This window comes from Argentina anserina, chromosome 2 (assembly GCF_933775445.1).
Source record: "Argentina anserina chromosome 2, drPotAnse1.1, whole genome shotgun sequence".
Lineage (NCBI taxonomy): Eukaryota > Viridiplantae > Streptophyta > Magnoliopsida > Rosales > Rosaceae > Argentina > Argentina anserina.
In genome coordinates this window covers 23,281,303-23,297,485 of record NC_065873.1, presented here as the reverse complement: position 1 = coordinate 23,297,485, position 16,183 = coordinate 23,281,303, and the positions used below count along the sequence as shown (strand labels likewise).

Sequence of the window (16,183 nt, the reverse complement as noted above, 5' to 3'; positions counted from 1 at the left end):
ATAACTAGATACACGGGTACATGCTAGTAAGGACAATAAGGCTAATCACACAGAAATTTTATAAGCTAAAAACAAAGAATATGTTTGAGACCGGGACCTAGAATCGGTTTGTAGAAATACTTTCACATAAGCAAATGCAAAATGAGATCGGCCGGAGAAAAAGTTCTCATAATATATGACATCTCATGTAAGCAATGTCACACATCAGAGTATATACAATGGAAAACAAATCCTTTTCATTGGCCCTAACACAACTTTAAATTTCTGTTTTCCCACAAAATTTATAATTATACACCCTTTTGCATAGACTCATGTGAATAGGTAGGGCTGTAAGTATGTTCGAGCCGCTCGTGTTCAACTCGATTTTAGCCCGTTCGGCTCAAACTCGTAAAGTTAAATGAGCCAAGCTTGAGCTTAATATTAAGCCTGACCTTGAATTGAACCGAGTTTGAACAACAAGTATTCGGCTCGTTCGACTCATTTAACTCGCGGGATAGCTCGAGTTCGTTAAAAGCTCGACTCATTTATTAAGCTTGACTTAATAACTTTTATAATATATATATATAATTTTTATATGAGAAATAATATTAAAATGTATTATAAATAATAATTAAATGAAACCCTAATCTTATTGTGCACTATATAAATAGTGTAAACTATGAGTCATAATTTGATCAGTTCCATAAATTTTTCACCACCCCAAATGGCCAAATTCTAAAGAAACAAACAACTCTCATTGTCAATTCGCCATGGAGCCACAAACAAGTACTCTACTATTCCCTTATTCTTAATTAAAAGAGATTTTATATGATGCTATGACATCAAATATTGAATTTTATTTTGAATTTCTTGATTTTAAAATATTAATTTCAAATGATTCAAGTCGGCCTGAGCCCAGCTCGAGCTTTTTCAAGCCGAACCGAGCTAGAACATGAAGGAAAAAAAATCAAAGTTTAGCCCGGCTCGAACTCGATCAAATGAAAACGAGTCAAATATGAACAAACCAGTACTAAGTTCAGCTCGGCTCATTTACACTAGAGGTGGGCATAAAAAACGGAAATCTCAATCCCGTCCCGTTTCATAATAGTGGGATGGGACGTGGGACGAATAATTTTTATCCCGCTTCGTCCCGTCTCGTCCCGTCTCGTCCCACCTTTAATGAAAACTTAAAAATTCTTATATATTTGTATCAAAATGAAACTAATTTATGTTCTTAATAACTCCAAAATTATATTAACTCAAATAATAATTGTAAATTATAATATTTTGAACATAATATGCATTTTTTTGTTAAAATTTCATTATTGAATGTTAATTTGTTAATGAAAAAATAAAAATATAGGTTTTTATTTAACTTCATAAGAATGTGAGATTTGTCCCGTTCTGTCCCGATCAATTCCCGTCCCAACCGGGATTAATCCCGAGTGTGATGCATTCTTAAAACTCTCTCACCTCTCATTTACACCCATGTGAACAAGTAGTTAAATTAGTTATGCTGTTTTTTTGTTTTTTGTTGTTGCTTTTTTATTGTTTCTGGGATAGTCATAAAGTGGTACTATAAGACACAGGTAAGTCTGATAAATGCTCTCCACCTACGATTCAGACGATTAAATTGATTGCAAAGCTGAGATGAGTCATCAGTTTGATCTGAAGAGACGAACCCTCTTCCTTGTTCCTTTAGTTGTTCCCCTGCCTCTGGCTGCTTCAAGTCCGAGTCTTTCCGTCACCTGAGAGCTGGCTCTGGCTCCTCGCCTCACTCACCTGCTCCTATCTATTCAAGGTATCAATCTCCTTGTTCTCCTCAAATTGCTTTAGAGATTTGTTTATAGCTCAAATGTTGGCCTGCTATTGTATTTTTATATTTGCTCTAGTTGAGAACTTGAGAGTTGAGATGCCAGAATTGTTATGACTGGTGTGTGACTCTGAAGAAAACTTCATTCCTTTTCTATTCTCATTTAGAATGTAATCCGAATAGAAGAAGCCTCAATTGTTCTGTGTCCTTTTGAATCGTTTCGTCATGAATGTCTCGTGCATTTATCAATTTACTGGTAGCTGTAATGTCACTCACTAGATGTATCAATTTTGGTTTCTTCTTCTTTGTTTCGAACTTCAAGCTGACTCCCCCTTTTGGTTTCTCATAGAAAATGCTACCAGAAAAAGAGGATTACCGAGAGAGTTTAGCTGTAATGGAGAAGGTGAAATTGGAACCTCTGGATTTTGATTCAGCCCACCAGAATGAGTGTTCCAATAAGAGAATTCGATTAGAGGCTTCTAACACTCTCATCCCTCTGACAAGTGAAGTGGCAATGAAGGATGTGAAAGTAGAAGCTCCAGGTTATGATTCTGGTGGGAACCGTGGGATAAGAAGGAGTAGCAGGAAAAGACCCCACTCAGAAGTTTCTAACACTCCAAAGAAGCTGAAAAGTTCTTTGGTGAAAAAGAAAACTAACCGAACTTCGAGGAGGTTTTTGAAGAAAAAAAGGATGAGGATAGATAGGCCTAGCAAGTCTGTGAGGAAGAAGGTTAAATCTAGTCATATGGATGAGACCTATGAAGCATTTCTAAACCTCGCATTGATGTCTGGTGATCAGATGATCTACACACTCAAGAATTGTAGAAGGTTCATTTATGAGAAAGATATGCAGAGTGCATCAGATTCAGAGGACTGCAATCGATGTGATGGATATCGTTCCTCTTGTGTATGCGGTCCCCTTTTTAAATTTTCTTTTATCTTTACCAGTTCCTGGTAGCAATCACAAACAGTTTTATGCAACCATAAATACATGTATATCTATGTAGATGTGTCAGAGTTTCATCGCGTCACTCTGAGCCTTTGAGAATTTCACAGGTGAAGACCAAGGCTGCAACAAACAGAGCTTCGGGGAAGGGTGTGATGAAGAAAAACATGAGCTGCCCTAAGAACTACCAAGATACTTCCGCAGGCTCAGATCGAAATGAACATGATAGTCATCAACCAGATCAATATAGCGCCTCGCATGTATACTGTTTTTCCATTTAAGCTTTGCTTTACATTTTGTATGTAGAGTTAATCATACACCTACAAGTACATTTCTTGCATCTGTGAATACGTATGTGTGTTTTTAACTGTTTATGCATGTGGATTCTAAGGTTATGAAAATTTTTCAGGCAAGTGAGTATGAAGTATTCATAACTTTTCTTGAGGTGGCTGGTAAAAACTTGGTTTATACACCCAGCAATGGTGCGGAAAAGATATATGAGGAGGTGGAGACTACATCAGGTGCAGCAACTAATGCAGAGACAAATGCAATGCACAGGGATCCACTTGATACTTTTCATACGGTATGCACCTTCTTTGTATCATCTTCTTTACTTTCTGCCGTGTGCTATCACATGACACAGAGCATTATCCATGCAGCGTAACATACATTATTTTGGGGCTTCTAGATTTTAATTATATCTTGTTGTGTCTACTGTTGTGTGTGCAAATAAAAGAAGGGCAAAGGCACTTGGCCTGAAATTAAGAGTCATAACCTGTTCAGGGAGGGGCTTATGAAGGATCTTAAAAGGCCTTACAACCAAGAAGAGTATGTCAAGCTCTTGGAAACTTGGTGTGACCAAGGGCCAAGTCACCATGAGACAGATCTGTCTAATGGAATGGAATCGTGTCAAACCCCAAGAGAGTATGGAAAATCATATTTACATGTGCACAAAGGTTAGATTTCTTTAAATGCTCTTTATTCCTGGTATATGTTCAAGATTAAGTTTATCTTAAATTGCTCCCATCTTAGTAGGTTATATTTAGAATGTTTGCTTCCTGTCTTTATCCTTCTGTTTAAATCATAGATTTTAACTTATCCCATGCTTCTTAAACTAATGCAATTACAAATTATATGAAACTTGAATTCAGTTATATGCCTTTGAATTCAACCTTTTAAGGTGTTGCTAAGGCACGAACTTTGGGAATGGTGATATCTATTGGACTTGGTCCAGACTGGAGTTATCATTATGGGTCAATCCTCTCATCCATTTCATCACTTAACTTTTCGTCCTTCCAACGCCTAGCCCAGCTTAGGTACAAAATATAATGTATAAGAATTTAAAAATGTGTAAGGTTGATTCGTTGATTTATTTGTGTAAGGCCTTGTGTTCTGTATAATGTCATTGCTTGCGTGCAAATCTCTGGTTCCTTGTATTCTCATTTTACGGGGACTGCTGACTTGGGAGGTGGCTCCTTTCAGTCCTCCGGAGTGGTCCGAGTGAAACTGATGCTTTTAATTATACTGGCTAGCTAGTTGTACCTCAAGGTTACTTTACATTTTACAAATTATGTACTTATTTTATAACCGATCTTGCATCTTTGATATATTTATTTAAATTTCTTTGGTTTTAATTTGCCAATATGTTTTCTAATCTTGCAGATCTGGCAGCAAAGATTAATGCAGCTAACGGTGATCACCCTAGGACATTAAGTCTCCTGCGGGGGTTGTTCTACTGGGAGAAAGTAAGTCTTTCTCAATCTGTTTATTTTTCTTTTTCACATTTTTCGGTTTCCTGTGATTGGTATATCTTGTTAGCTTGTCTTTTGTAGAACTTACCAGCCATTAATAAAATGATTGGTGTAACTCGGCACTTGCAGTTAAGGTTCAATTTGGTTATATACTGGCTACATTGTTTTTTGGTTGATTTAACTGTTGCCTATTAGAGATGCATAATTATATGTGTGCTACTTTGCATACAAGCTGGGTTTCTGCATGTACAAATCATTAGTATTACACTATTACCAAATTGAAGCTTACTGATGTATTATAGCTTATAGCACCTTCTGATTCCATAATTGTTTTAAAATTTGGTCAGAACAAGTCTAAGGAAGGAAGCTTTATTCCTTGGAAGAACAAAAGATGTTTGAAGGCATTGCCGCAGCCTGAGGAAGATAGGGTCACCCCAGCTACAGATGGGAGTCCTCGTGTTAAGTCTGAAATGTGACGGAGCAAATCTTGAGTGCACCTGTTGTAATTAGGCTGTGTCATGCACATTTTATGTATCGCGCATTGAAAGTAGTCTGTGGTTTGGCACACTTGATGCACGATGTAGCTCTTTATCCGTCAATGCAGTCAATAGTGGTTCTGTTCTGGAGTAGTTGTAATAGCCGGTTAGAACAAAGAGGTGGAATAATTGTGTTGTCATTTGCTTAATCAGTCTTTAATCCCATCAGTCAATCAGATTTCTTGATAATCTTTTCTCACTTTCATTTCAGAGTAGTTAACTTCTAGAAAAACAAAATGAGATGTACGTTCTCTCGACATAATCAGATATTAACCTTTGATGGGTAAGAACATATGGAAGAATAACATTAATCTTTCGCTCTTCATTTCATAGAAACCCCAATGCGTTCGTCTTCTTCTCCAGCCGTAGTGTTTGGCAACTCTGAGTTTTTCCATCATGCATCCGAAGGTTGAAACTCGTTGTTGTTGAACATAACGCGAGGCTTACCCATGCTGAAGTTAAGGACTCTGGCATCCATGTTGTATTTGATTTCTCCATCATAGAGAAGCTTTCTTATGTAGTGCTCTATGTCTGAACCAATCAGACGCAGAGTATATTCTGTCAAATCTGCACCCTGAATTTCACACCAAGCGTAGATGTCTCAGTGAGCAACAACACCTCAACTACTGAAAATTTGAAAGAAGTATGTATTCTACAAACTAGTGTTATACCAGATCAGAAGGCAAGGCCAAAAGGATATCATATTTAAATCGGAGCCCCATGGTTTCTCCACTTTAGAAGGAGAAAATTTAGGAGGTATATAATTCTTAAATTCTGGCTGCATCCTAGTTTAGAACCTAATCCTCACTTTCACTTAATTATTGATCTGCAAGCTGCAAGATGATCCCTCTTTTTATACTTTGGTGGTAGAGAAGCATTAATTTGACATACAACACATTGTTGCACTATCCCTAACTACGGAATGTTTTAAGTCTAATTATCATCTAATATGAATACTGAGCAAAAACATCCATACCATTGTGCATGTGACTTAAATAGGAACACTAACATACATCACAAGGAACGGAAAGATTGTATGATCATAAACAAGTTTACCTCATAGTGATCCACAAGCTCTTGAAAGTAGGAGTAGACCTTGTTTGTAGTCTCTGGAGTCCACACAAACTCATTGGTTGGATCAAGAATAATGGTGAGCTTATCCATCTGTGTCTGATCAAAAGCACAGGTTTCTGGGTCTATATAAGCTGCATAAATCCTCACGTGCCTTGTGGCACAGCTAAGCCAATCTCCACCATATTCTCTCCCCATGTTCTTACTCTTCACATTCACTTGAGCCTCTACTGGCCTTGGCACTGTTCCTTTTGGCTCTCCTTTATCTCTCTGTACTTGTGGTTCTTGTACATTTAGTTCTTGTGGTTCTTGGACTTCACCAGGTTGCTGCTGAGATTTAGCGAAGAAGTTACTTCTGCTTCTCAGTTGTTTTCCTCTACCAGCATAACCCAACATAGAGAACTTTGCACAAGCCATATAAGAAGAAATTGCTGCCATGGCTAAATGTAGAAGCACTTTATTTTAGGGGGCAAACTTCTCATTCTTTTTATGCAGTTCAGTGAGTAATATTGCTCTTTGGTACCAAAGTTTTTGGAAATTTTTGGAAGGCCAATAGAAATTGGTCCACATATGTATGAGGATAAGCTTTCTTGTAGTGTACTGGCAGACGTGTGGTGAGTTCTCATTTCCTCCTCTTCCCCTATTGAACACAGAAGGAGCCCTTTGTTTTTAACTACTCTTTTATTTTTCTTAGTGTTACATATTTACAAAAATTTCATGCCCTCAAGGTAAATATATTCTTGTTTCAATCTGATAATACAGTCCACATGCCATCAGAGTTCAAAGAAAAACACAAGCTCAGAGGGAAAGCTCAAGGGAAAAAGTTGACACAACATTCTGTTTCTTACTCAAAGATTTAATGCTTTACCATTCAATTCAATTTATCTTGTATATCAAATGTACATGGACAACAATCAAGAGTATAGAAAAACAAACAAAAAGAAAGAAACCTCTAATCCTAGAAAAAGAATGAACTCTGGTTAGTGCAGCGTGCACTTGACTTGGTGCCCGCTAAGCAGAATCTGCTGCTAACTCTCTCAGATGGGAACATTGGAGTGAATATTGGCCGCAAGGTCTTCCATAAACATCTCTTCTGACCCTCCCAGAATCCGCAAGTCTGGCTATACTCAGCTTGACAACCAAAAAAACCTTTTACCCCAGTCTCCTTGTTGGTGCTTTCTTTTGCACCACAATTATGCGCAGGCACCTTGGGTTCCATATCTCTGTAGCCCTGCTTCAGCTGGTACACAAGCTCATACCAGTTCCTGTTTAGGATCTTCCCTTGGCCTAAAGACCTCCACCTTATCAAAGAAAAAGGGGAGCCTATACTCTCGCAAATCAATTTACCCAATCATACTGTCGGCAAGTAGTCAACTACATTACATGGTATAAATCATGTATCTCTTTGGCTGCCACTTCAGAAGTTGTTCGTCTTCATCTTATCCAACAAAAGTACCGGTTTAACTAGCTCATCAAGATCATCTAAGTCTAATTCAGAAGGATTACTGTCGTAAAATGTTGTTTGCTCAGGTGGAATGTTACTTTCTCCAGCCTCCTCATCACTACCATTGATGCTAATGAAATCATTACCAAATATGTCGTCACCATTGTGTGCACAGTGCTTTGCAGACACAGTTACAGGCTCAGAAAGAGCGACATCCTTGGAAACAAAGTAACGTCCCCAACCACTTTTATGTTCTATTGATCGTTTCTTTATCTTTCCCTTCGTTCGCTTTTTAGGGTGGTGAAGTTTGCAGTTGAGCCCTTGAGGACACGTTCCTGTTTCTTCAAAAGTCGGGCAGACATAGCTGTGCTTCTTCCGACACTGTGAGGAAGATATATACATTCGAATTTACTTGCTCCAACATTAGTGTATCGTGTATGTTTGTTTGTTAAAAGACGGGAAGTTATCAAGTTCAACAGAGATCTAAAATGTGCATCAAAATAGAAAAATAAAACAACGAAAATTAAAATCTGCACTCTATGCACCCTAATATGTCATCAAAATTCCCTATTAAATTGATGAGAGTTTTCCTAGATAGTGGTCAAGGGCTAAATTTTTTTTTTAAGTCCTTATCCGTGGTGTAAGACTGTAATCTTCTTATCTATATAATGCATAGAATTTAATAAATTAAATAAAAAAAACTCTAGGACATTCCCATTCACCAAAGAATACGATTATCAGATACTACGTCCAATACTTCTGCTACAACCCAAACCCAATAGAATTTCTCTCATTTTTTCATCTGTCAACCACCCATTATCTTCCCATACACCCAAGCATCTAATTTCACCCTAACCAGCCCGCCCTAGATAGCAGATACCAGGAAGGTCAGCCCTCCTCAAATATGATAAGTCAATGAATGTATATCCATATGCATGTGTGTAAATAACATAAAGGCCTCAATGTAGCAAAACATACAAAATGAATGAAGTAAAAATCATATTTTACAAAAAAACAATGGCCGGGAGAAAGATTTTTAGAACAGAAAACAGTACCTCATCTCCGTCAGCACAATAACCTTTAAGAAATCCTTCACAAATAGATGCTTTCGGGTTCACATTTACATGTCTGTAAGAACATTTTTTATTGGTGCATAAACCTGCAGGAAACGTGTCAGAGTTCTATGCATTCACTTCTACCTTGAATTAGAAATATACTAGCAGAAAGCACCTTGCAGAAAGAAAGAACAGTCTGGCATTCTTTCTGGAATGACCTGCATGACAAAATAAGTTTAATAAAGGAAAAGATAAAAAAAGGAAATAACGTCACAAAGGAGTACAAAGTTCTGTTGTAGATCACGTGAAGTTCCATCATATGGTAAACCTTGTGGGTCAATTTGCAGGTGGGATTGGAACATAAACCATTCAGATACTTTGTGCAGACTGCAATTTTGGATGAGTCATGTATATAGGGACATTTTCCATCATCCTTGTTACACTTCCCAAAACGTGTGAAAAACTGGCAATATTTCCTTTTTTTAGCTAAACGCTGTCTGGCAGTGTGCAAACTCCATCTAACTCTTTCACTTGCCAATATGCGAGTTCGTTTCTTTGGATCTCTGATGAGCTTATTACCATTTCCAATGCGCACATATCTGCCCATATAAGAATGCATTTATATATCTAACAAGTACAAAATTTGAGAAATAAAGTGTTATTTTGTCACTCTCAATAGACAACATTCGTATGTGGTTCTGTATCCAATCTATTTTTAAGGCATAAAGTAGAACATCTTACTCGTCATTCCCAATCACCAATCTCCTTGGAACATAAGATCTCTTGACATCATTTTCTGAATTCAGCACTGCAGAGTTCGAGGAATCATCATCTACAAAACAAGATGAGAAAATTACATTCACTGAGCTTATTTACATATATATTACCAAGTTTTAAACATAATATATCATAATGCGGCAAACCAGAGGAAGCTCAAGAGAGATTTGTATGTTGGTACATGTACTTTACCAAGTTTTAAACACAATACATCAGAATACACCAAAGCAGGGGAACCTCAAAAGAGATTTGTATGTTGGTACATTCACTTAAAGGTTATCAACCACAACGGACATGTTTCTTCTAAAAACAACCATATACATAAGAATCAATGAGAGAGCAGTGGTACATTTTAAAACTGTACCTGACCCATCAGTCACATTGAACATGTTTCTCTAAAACAACCAGACATGGAGACAGACAATTCCAACAAGTAGAAAAATACTCCTCTTAGCTTAAGAACATGATCAGAAATTGTGAAAAACTCAGTGGTACATTTTGAAACAATGACTGACCCATCTGCTTCTATGTTAAAAATATGTTATTGAAATAATCACTAGAGCTCAGTGACAAGAATACATCAATATGAAAAATAATTAAAAAGAGAAGACCACCTGAAATCCTCTCAAGTGTCCGCCTAGAAGGATCCATTTTGTAATGAACAGAGCCAATGCGAAATATTCGTTTTCCTGCTGCACAAGCAATTACTTAATAGTCAAGCAAAAAATCATAAGTGACACCACACATACAAGGTGCACTTTATGCAGGGCATTGAAGACACCAAAACTATGATATGGATCTATATGTTCTAAACAGTACTATGAATGACTTACCTGGCGAATTTCTGATTTTTAAACCAGAACTAGTGCAGGTTGAATCATTGTGTTCCCTTTTCTTCTTCTCTACTTCAGCAACAGCCCGTGTAGCTTCCTGGACAAATTGTATTGAAAAAATAATAATAATAAGATGGACAAAGAAATGGGTACTCTTGACTTGAAACCATAACTTCATAGTTCGTATACAATGAATGATTTCCATGGAAAAATATGACGTGCTGCAGCATACTAAAGCCAACTAACCTCATTTACTTTCTTTGAGCGACTTTCAATGGATTTTGACCATTTTAAACTAGATCCACCAACACTTAATACCTTGTACTTTCTAAGTGAAAAGCCATGGGTTGACCTAGTGTATACGGTATCCCTCATCCTTGAGAGCAGCAACTTTTTACTGAAAGATTAGATCAACATTGATTTGTTTAGGCAACAACCAAAACTGACTCGTTAAATATAAATCCAGAAGCGAGAAAATCAGATACCTGATTGTTGTTGAGGAACTATAATTGAAATTGGAAGCCTGTGTTTGCATGACAGTTCTCCAGTATGTTGCTCTTTTCCACGGAAACAGGTGAGGCAAAATCTTCCGATGGTCATATGAGCTACCATTCTTAATTGATGACTGTGTACCACTTGGTGTCCAGACCAAAGAGCTTTTTATACTTGTCCTTGCAACAGCTGCAAATAGATAAACTTAACTATATCATACCAAAGAAAGACAGATACCAGTACATCAGCAATTACAGACTCCGAAATACAATAACACATTCCGGCACATAGTGGCCCATAAGAGACTGTAAACTTGTAAAATTTCACCATCCTAAACCTTGAAATATGAAAAGAACATGATGCTCTCCAAGAACAAAATTAAGTTAGAGAAGTTGCAGATAGAGAAACATTATGATGCTTCATTTAGGAGTAATCAAACAACTGGAATTGATCCAATCAACTTTTTCCCAGAGGCAACAAAGGCCTTTCAGAACTTTTTTGTATTGCATCTTCATCTATATAGAAAATATATATATTGCTAACCAACAGGTATAGGACAAGTTCAAATAGCATACCCTTAAGTGATCGCTTCTTGTTAAATGTTCTACTAGGTATAACCTTACGAGCCTTTTGCACCCCTGAATTTAGATTGTCAGTGGGCAGGAGAACCGTCCCTTTGCCATTACTATCCAAAGAAGACCTAATTAACTGATGTTTGCGCCTCTTGTAGTAACCATCTGAGGGTTGGTTCTTATCAGCATTGTGGACAGAAAGGTCTAAAGGATTTGAAGATGCAACCAACTGGTTTAATTTTCGTTTTACATATATAACCTTCTTCACATTTGAAGAAGTCAAATTCCCATCATGTAGATTGTTGACTGGGCCACTATGGAATTCCTGGGTATCAGAAGTTGCCGGCAAGTCCACTGATCCTTCTACATCTTTCATCCCTGAACAATTCATAGGATCTGATTTAGTTTCAAGGAAATCAGTTAGAGGAGGTTCAGCTAATGAGGATGGAATCTCCAAAGAGATGGCAGCAGATGTAGACATTTTGACTCCACTGGGTAGTGGGGCTGTGGGCCTATCTGAAGGGGCAATTATCCCACCTGTTCTCGTGTCAAATCCTGCATTCTTCTTCAATGCATCTGTAGCTGACATATTCAACTGATAAACGGATGAATTGAGATCTTGAGAGCTTTGTGGTACAGCAGCAACTAAAGCAGGTTTTCTAACAAGGGTGTTACCTTTACGAACATAAGAATTACTTTCAAGCTTTCCATTTCTTTGTGACAACTGCCTTTGAGGTGGAACAGTACTTGCATGAAGAGGAATTGCAGATGCATTAGCATTTCGATGCCAAGTCCGAGGCTTTGATATATGCGTTGAAGAGGTAGCCTTCTGTGAGGTAGTGAAGGCGGGATATGGACGACCTGGAACATTCTTATGGGTAGCCTGACCTAGCTGGTTCTTCAATGCAGATTCAGCGCTTATGAGATGCGGACCATGAGATGTCTTTTTGGAATCCTGCAATTTGAAAGGTACAATCTTTCCTGTGACTGATTGGTGACCTTCAGTCCCATGAACTAATGTTAAATTAGTTTTGGTCTCTGCGAATAAATTCCCAGTAGATGCAACGTCAGACTTCGCCTCTAATTTCTTGTCATTCCCACAAACTTTTTCGTCAAAACTTTTCATAACTGAAGGATTACAAATCAGCAGATGCACGTCAGTGATACTAGTGGGAGTCTCTGGAGTACCTGTTTCCGACAGCATATCAGGCACAGACTTCATGCCTTCATCACTCGAGTTGGTAGTCGTTACTTCATTGCCATTACCAACTGACAACAGACCACTTGGCACAAAAGGCAATTTATCCTTGATACTGAGGCCATTTGATTCCATATTTCTACCGAAAGAATTATCACTTAAATTTGCACGCTGGACATCTGAATGAGATGTACATGGAGCCTCACCTTGGACCATAATGTGATCATTTGTTGCAGAAACATCAATATCTTTTTCATGACAACCATCTATATCAAGGTGATGATTATTTAAAACCATAATTTCAGTACCATCCTCTTTCTCATCAATTTTCAATTGTGAAGGGCATGGAACTTCCATATGTTGATTACCTGACACTTCAGAAAATGTAAAAGAATCAACACCTTGCCGCTCAAACTTCATATCATCAGTAGTAGAGGAGTCCCTAGCTATAGCTACAGTTTCAGATGATACTGCAGCCATTATATCCTCAAGATATTCATTGATTTCCATGGGAGAAGGAATAATATTAGAAGTAGCACACTGAGAACCTATGCAAGAAGAAGCACCTTTGTCTGCTTGATCTGTTGAAACATCATTATGAGTTAAAGATGTGTGCGTACAAGATGTAGATTTATTTGCAGGTCCTCCATTGGTTTGAACTGACGTCAAAGCCAATTGAGAGCCTGATACTTTTCTCCTCTTTGACTCGGGTGAAGTCTCATTGGTATCATACTCGACATCAATTCTACCTGAAAAGTTAGTATCACAAAACCCATTTACTGAACATTTTCCATTTAAAATACTGACCCCATCATTACCAGGCTGTGATCCCACATCTGTCATTTGAACACCAGAAACTTCTGCATGACTAGGATCCTTCAGGAATGAACTTGCTGTAGTATCCAAGGGTCTTTCACGGACAGAAATATTTACAGGATCTGCACAAGTATAGGATATCCTTGAAGAGTCCAACTGCGACTTAATTTTTCTCTTATTTTGAATCATAGGTGTTGCACTCTTAGTCTCTCCAACTGACACTGGAATATTTGCAAGTCTTTCTGTGGCACAATTTATAAAAGATCTAGATGCACATTCAGGGGATGGGTCTTTGCCAGTAAAATTGGCATTCCCACCAATGGAAACTGTAACACTCTTATCTTTCTTAATATAAACCACATCAGAATCCCACCTGGTACGTCTACCAATCTTGGAGCGGACAGCTTTAGTCTCCTCTGAACTCGACAAAACAGCAGACAAATTATTTTCTGCTGAAGATGTAGCCTCAGGATGTTCTTCTAATACACCACCATTTTGAAGTGATGTATGGAGCTGATTTCTACAAGGTTGTTTGCTTACCACATCCAAAGTGCCAACATCAGGAACAATGATATCCCGATGTGACAGTTTCTCTGAGGTAGTTTCAGCACCATGTTCGGAACCCTTTTCATTCGTGAGTCCATGCAGATTATCTGAATTCAAGAAACCAGAGCTGGAATTGCTTTCTACAGCCAACATGGCTTGTGATGATTCTTTTGGTACAACTTCATGAACCGCTAAAACATCTCCACTCTGACAGATTGTTTTGCTGGCATTCATAAGTTCATCAATCTTATCTGAATTTATGATATCAGAGCTGGAATTGCTTTCTACAGCCAACGTGGGTTGTGATGATTCTTTTAGTACAACTTCATTGACCGCTAAAATGTCTCCGCTCTGACAAATTGATGTGCTGACATCCACAACACCAGCTTCAGAACAAGTAGCTACCCTAATTGAATCAGTTGCGTTGCTGTTAGAATTTGAAACGGTAACCAAGCCCTTGACTGGGGTATCTACACTCAGAGCGTTATTCTGATCAGTATTAATCTCTTCAGGACTCGAATAACCCAAATTTGAGGTTGAGTCGTTCCCAATATTCTCACTACAAGAGTTTATCACAATGCCTTCTTCATCTGATACAACATTCGGCAAAGTAGCTTCTACTTTCTTATCTACAGGCATCACACACAGGTCATTAGCGCAAGGATTAGAAATGGAAGACATTTCACCTTTGTCAGTGCTGGCAGATGGACTATGAACAAAACTCGTCCCGGGTTCATCAATCTTACCTTTTGACGGGTTTGTCACCTTTTTCACTATCTTCTTGATCACTGTTTTCTTCACTACTTTGGTCTTCTTAGGAGTGTTGGGAAAAGACTTCTGCTCACTGGAACCAACATCCTTGCCATCTTTATCTAAACCCTTGCCCTTCGCTTCTGCTACTTCCACTTCACTCGTTACAAACGCATCATCAGTCACAACAGAACAAGGCTGCGAGTTCATGTCAGAACTAGTAACTACTCCATCCTTTGCAGGACTGGACGTCTTACTCAAAACAAGCCCCAAAGCATCCACATTTACGACATCCTCACTGCGCTTAGCAGGCGGCGACTCTGAACAATCCATATCCGAACCGGAACCTGAATCTCTCCTCTCCTCCTCCCTAGTTCTAACCGTCGTCTTAGCCACCAGCGAATTCGACTTAAATGAAACGTCCAGGTCCAGAGGACTACTCCCACCTCTCCCATCCACTCCTCCACCAACTTCTTCAACTCCTTCCTTCCTCCCATGGCCTAAATACTCATACTCAAACACCTCCTTCCCTCTGAATGCCCCACCGGAGCCGGAAGCATCATAATAACCCGAGTAATTCCTCTCCCGGGGCTTGGGCGTCTGAAGCCTAAGCAAAACACTCTTCTTATGCACCTGCTGCTTCCATCTACTATCACTACTAGTTCTTCTCCCTGATTCTAAACCATAATACTCCCTCTCCCTACTCTCCGAAACAATCCGATTTTCGGCTTCATCCTGTTCATCCAATTCGAAAGGATCATACAAACCCTCCTCCACCTCCACCTCCACCTCCTCCGATTGAGGCCTCTCAAGGCCCCACCTTTGAATCTCATACCTCTTATACCTCCTCCCACTCCTCAACAGCTCCTCATACGCGCTCTCATCGTAGCAACCCGAATTCATGTACTCCACTTCACCAATCGCCGCCGTGTCGCGGTTGCTCGAGCGACGGACGACACGGCAGTGTTGCTCTTCGTACTCCGGTTTAAACCTAGCGCCGCCGCTGTCGTCAGCTCGGCGGTCCCGCTCCTCGTACTCCGATCTGAACCTAGCGCCGCCACCGTCGGGGTCGCGGCGGTAGGGTTTATGCAATTCGCAGTCGTAATCGCGCGGCCGGGGGGAGTAGTTCCTGGACCGGTCGCGGTAGTCCTCGAGGTAGAGGCGGTAGCGCGGCCGGTCGGAATCGGGAGGCGGAGGGCGGTGGGGGGAGAAGGCTCGGGAATGATCGGAATCGATGGGGCGGGGGGAGAAGGTTCTTTGGGGATGCGACGGAGAAGAAGGGGAGTGGCGGCGGTGGTGGTAGTTGGTGGTGCGGTGAGGGTAGTTTGGGAAATTAGGAGGAGGGTCGGAAGAAGAGGAGGAAGGAGCGTACCTTGGGTGGTGGTGAAGGTACTGATGGAGGTCCATATCCGATTGGGCTCTTTCTCCGGTCAGCTTGGAATCTCTCTGGGTTTTGGGCGAAGCTTGCAAAGTTTTGGTTTTTATTTTACGGCCGGCAGTTTCAGTTTTCACAGGGAGATTGAGATCGCGAGAGAGACCCTAGTTTGTTTGATACAGTGTTTTTCGAAGACAGACGACATGCCGTTCTATGTGGGGTAAAAAGT

The 16,183-nt window shown here is 39.4% G+C and overlaps 3 protein-coding genes across 8 annotated transcripts; 1 reads left to right on the top strand and 2 right to left on the bottom strand.

Annotated features, from left to right (window-relative positions):
* Positions 1-1,612: 1,612 nt before the first annotated feature.
* LOC126783572 (uncharacterized) lies at positions 1,613-5,192 on the top strand. Of its 3 annotated transcripts, none has more exons than XM_050509062.1 (7): positions 1,613-1,780; positions 2,142-2,699; positions 2,849-2,998; positions 3,148-3,321; positions 3,478-3,694; positions 4,401-4,483; positions 4,837-5,192. In XM_050509062.1, the coding sequence occupies exons 2-7, from the start codon at positions 2,145-2,147 to the stop codon at positions 4,963-4,965; spliced, it is 1,308 nt and encodes a 435-aa protein (XP_050365019.1). In that variant the 5' UTR covers positions 1,613-1,780; positions 2,142-2,144; the 3' UTR covers positions 4,966-5,192. The 3 variants fall into 3 exon arrangements, with proteins under 3 accessions (XP_050365019.1, XP_050365018.1, XP_050365020.1); XM_050509061.1 differs by having other exon boundaries at positions 3,475-3,694; XM_050509063.1 differs by lacking the exons at positions 4,401-4,483; positions 4,837-5,192 and adding an exon at positions 3,890-4,308 and having other exon boundaries at positions 3,475-3,694.
* LOC126783573 (NAD(P)H-quinone oxidoreductase subunit M, chloroplastic) lies at positions 5,045-6,614 on the bottom strand. 2 transcript variants are annotated; one of them, XM_050509065.1, is made up of 4 exons: positions 6,082-6,614; positions 5,565-5,599; positions 5,300-5,522; positions 5,045-5,105 (listed from the first exon to the last, which is right to left on the bottom strand). In XM_050509065.1, the coding sequence occupies exons 1-3, from the start codon at positions 6,532-6,534 to the stop codon at positions 5,420-5,422; spliced, it is 591 nt and encodes a 196-aa protein (XP_050365022.1). In that variant the 5' UTR covers positions 6,535-6,614; the 3' UTR covers positions 5,045-5,105; positions 5,300-5,419. The 2 variants fall into 2 exon arrangements, with proteins under 2 accessions (XP_050365022.1, XP_050365021.1); XM_050509064.1 differs by having other exon boundaries at positions 5,300-5,599.
* A 315-nt stretch (positions 6,615-6,929) lies between these two features.
* On the bottom strand, positions 6,930-15,992 carry LOC126805526 (uncharacterized). 3 transcript variants are annotated; one of them, XM_050532311.1, is made up of 11 exons: positions 14,576-15,992; positions 11,273-14,458; positions 10,691-10,886; positions 10,452-10,602; positions 10,206-10,302; positions 9,987-10,064; positions 9,337-9,427; positions 8,924-9,194; positions 8,771-8,813; positions 8,596-8,699; positions 6,930-7,921 (listed from the first exon to the last, which is right to left on the bottom strand). In XM_050532311.1, the coding sequence occupies exons 1-11, from the start codon at positions 15,984-15,986 to the stop codon at positions 7,514-7,516; spliced, it is 6,036 nt and encodes a 2,011-aa protein (XP_050388268.1). In that variant the 5' UTR covers positions 15,987-15,992; the 3' UTR covers positions 6,930-7,513. The 3 variants fall into 3 exon arrangements, with proteins under 3 accessions (XP_050388268.1, XP_050388266.1, XP_050388267.1); XM_050532309.1 differs by having other exon boundaries at positions 11,273-15,992; XM_050532310.1 differs by having other exon boundaries at positions 9,987-10,061; positions 11,273-15,992.
* Positions 15,993-16,183: the final 191 nt, after the last annotated feature.

What these genes read in the sequence shown, in the direction of transcription:
- LOC126783572 (XM_050509061.1), top strand. Translation starts at nt 2,145, where the DNA reads ATGCTACCAGAAAAAGAGGATTACCGAGAGAGTTTAGCTGTAATGGAG. An exon ending in ATGGATATCGTTCCTCTTGT is followed by an intron (nt 2,700 to 2,848) that starts GTATGCGGTCCC and finishes AGAATTTCACAG; the next exon opens with GTGAAGACCAAGGCTGCAAC. An exon ending in CACTTGATACTTTTCATACG is followed by an intron (nt 3,322 to 3,474) that starts GTATGCACCTTC and finishes TGCAAATAAAAG; the next exon opens with AAGGGCAAAGGCACTTGGCC.
- LOC126783573 (XM_050509064.1), bottom strand. Translation starts at nt 6,534, where the DNA reads ATGGCAGCAATTTCTTCTTATATGGCTTGTGCAAAGTTCTCTATGTTG. An exon ending in AGCTTGTGGATCACTATGAG is followed by an intron (nt 5,600 to 6,081) that starts GTAAACTTGTTT and finishes TGTGAAATTCAG; the next exon opens with GGTGCAGATTTGACAGAATA.
- LOC126805526 (XM_050532309.1), bottom strand. Translation starts at nt 15,986, where the DNA reads ATGGACCTCCATCAGTACCTTCACCACCACCCAAGGTACGCTCCTTCC. An exon ending in AGTTCCTCAACAACAATCAG is followed by an intron (nt 10,603 to 10,690) that starts GTATCTGATTTT and finishes CTAATCTTTCAG; the next exon opens with TAAAAAGTTGCTGCTCTCAA. An exon ending in CTGTTCTTTCTTTCTGCAAG is followed by an intron (nt 8,700 to 8,770) that starts GTGCTTTCTGCT and finishes CGTTTCCTGCAG; the next exon opens with GTTTATGCACCAATAAAAAA.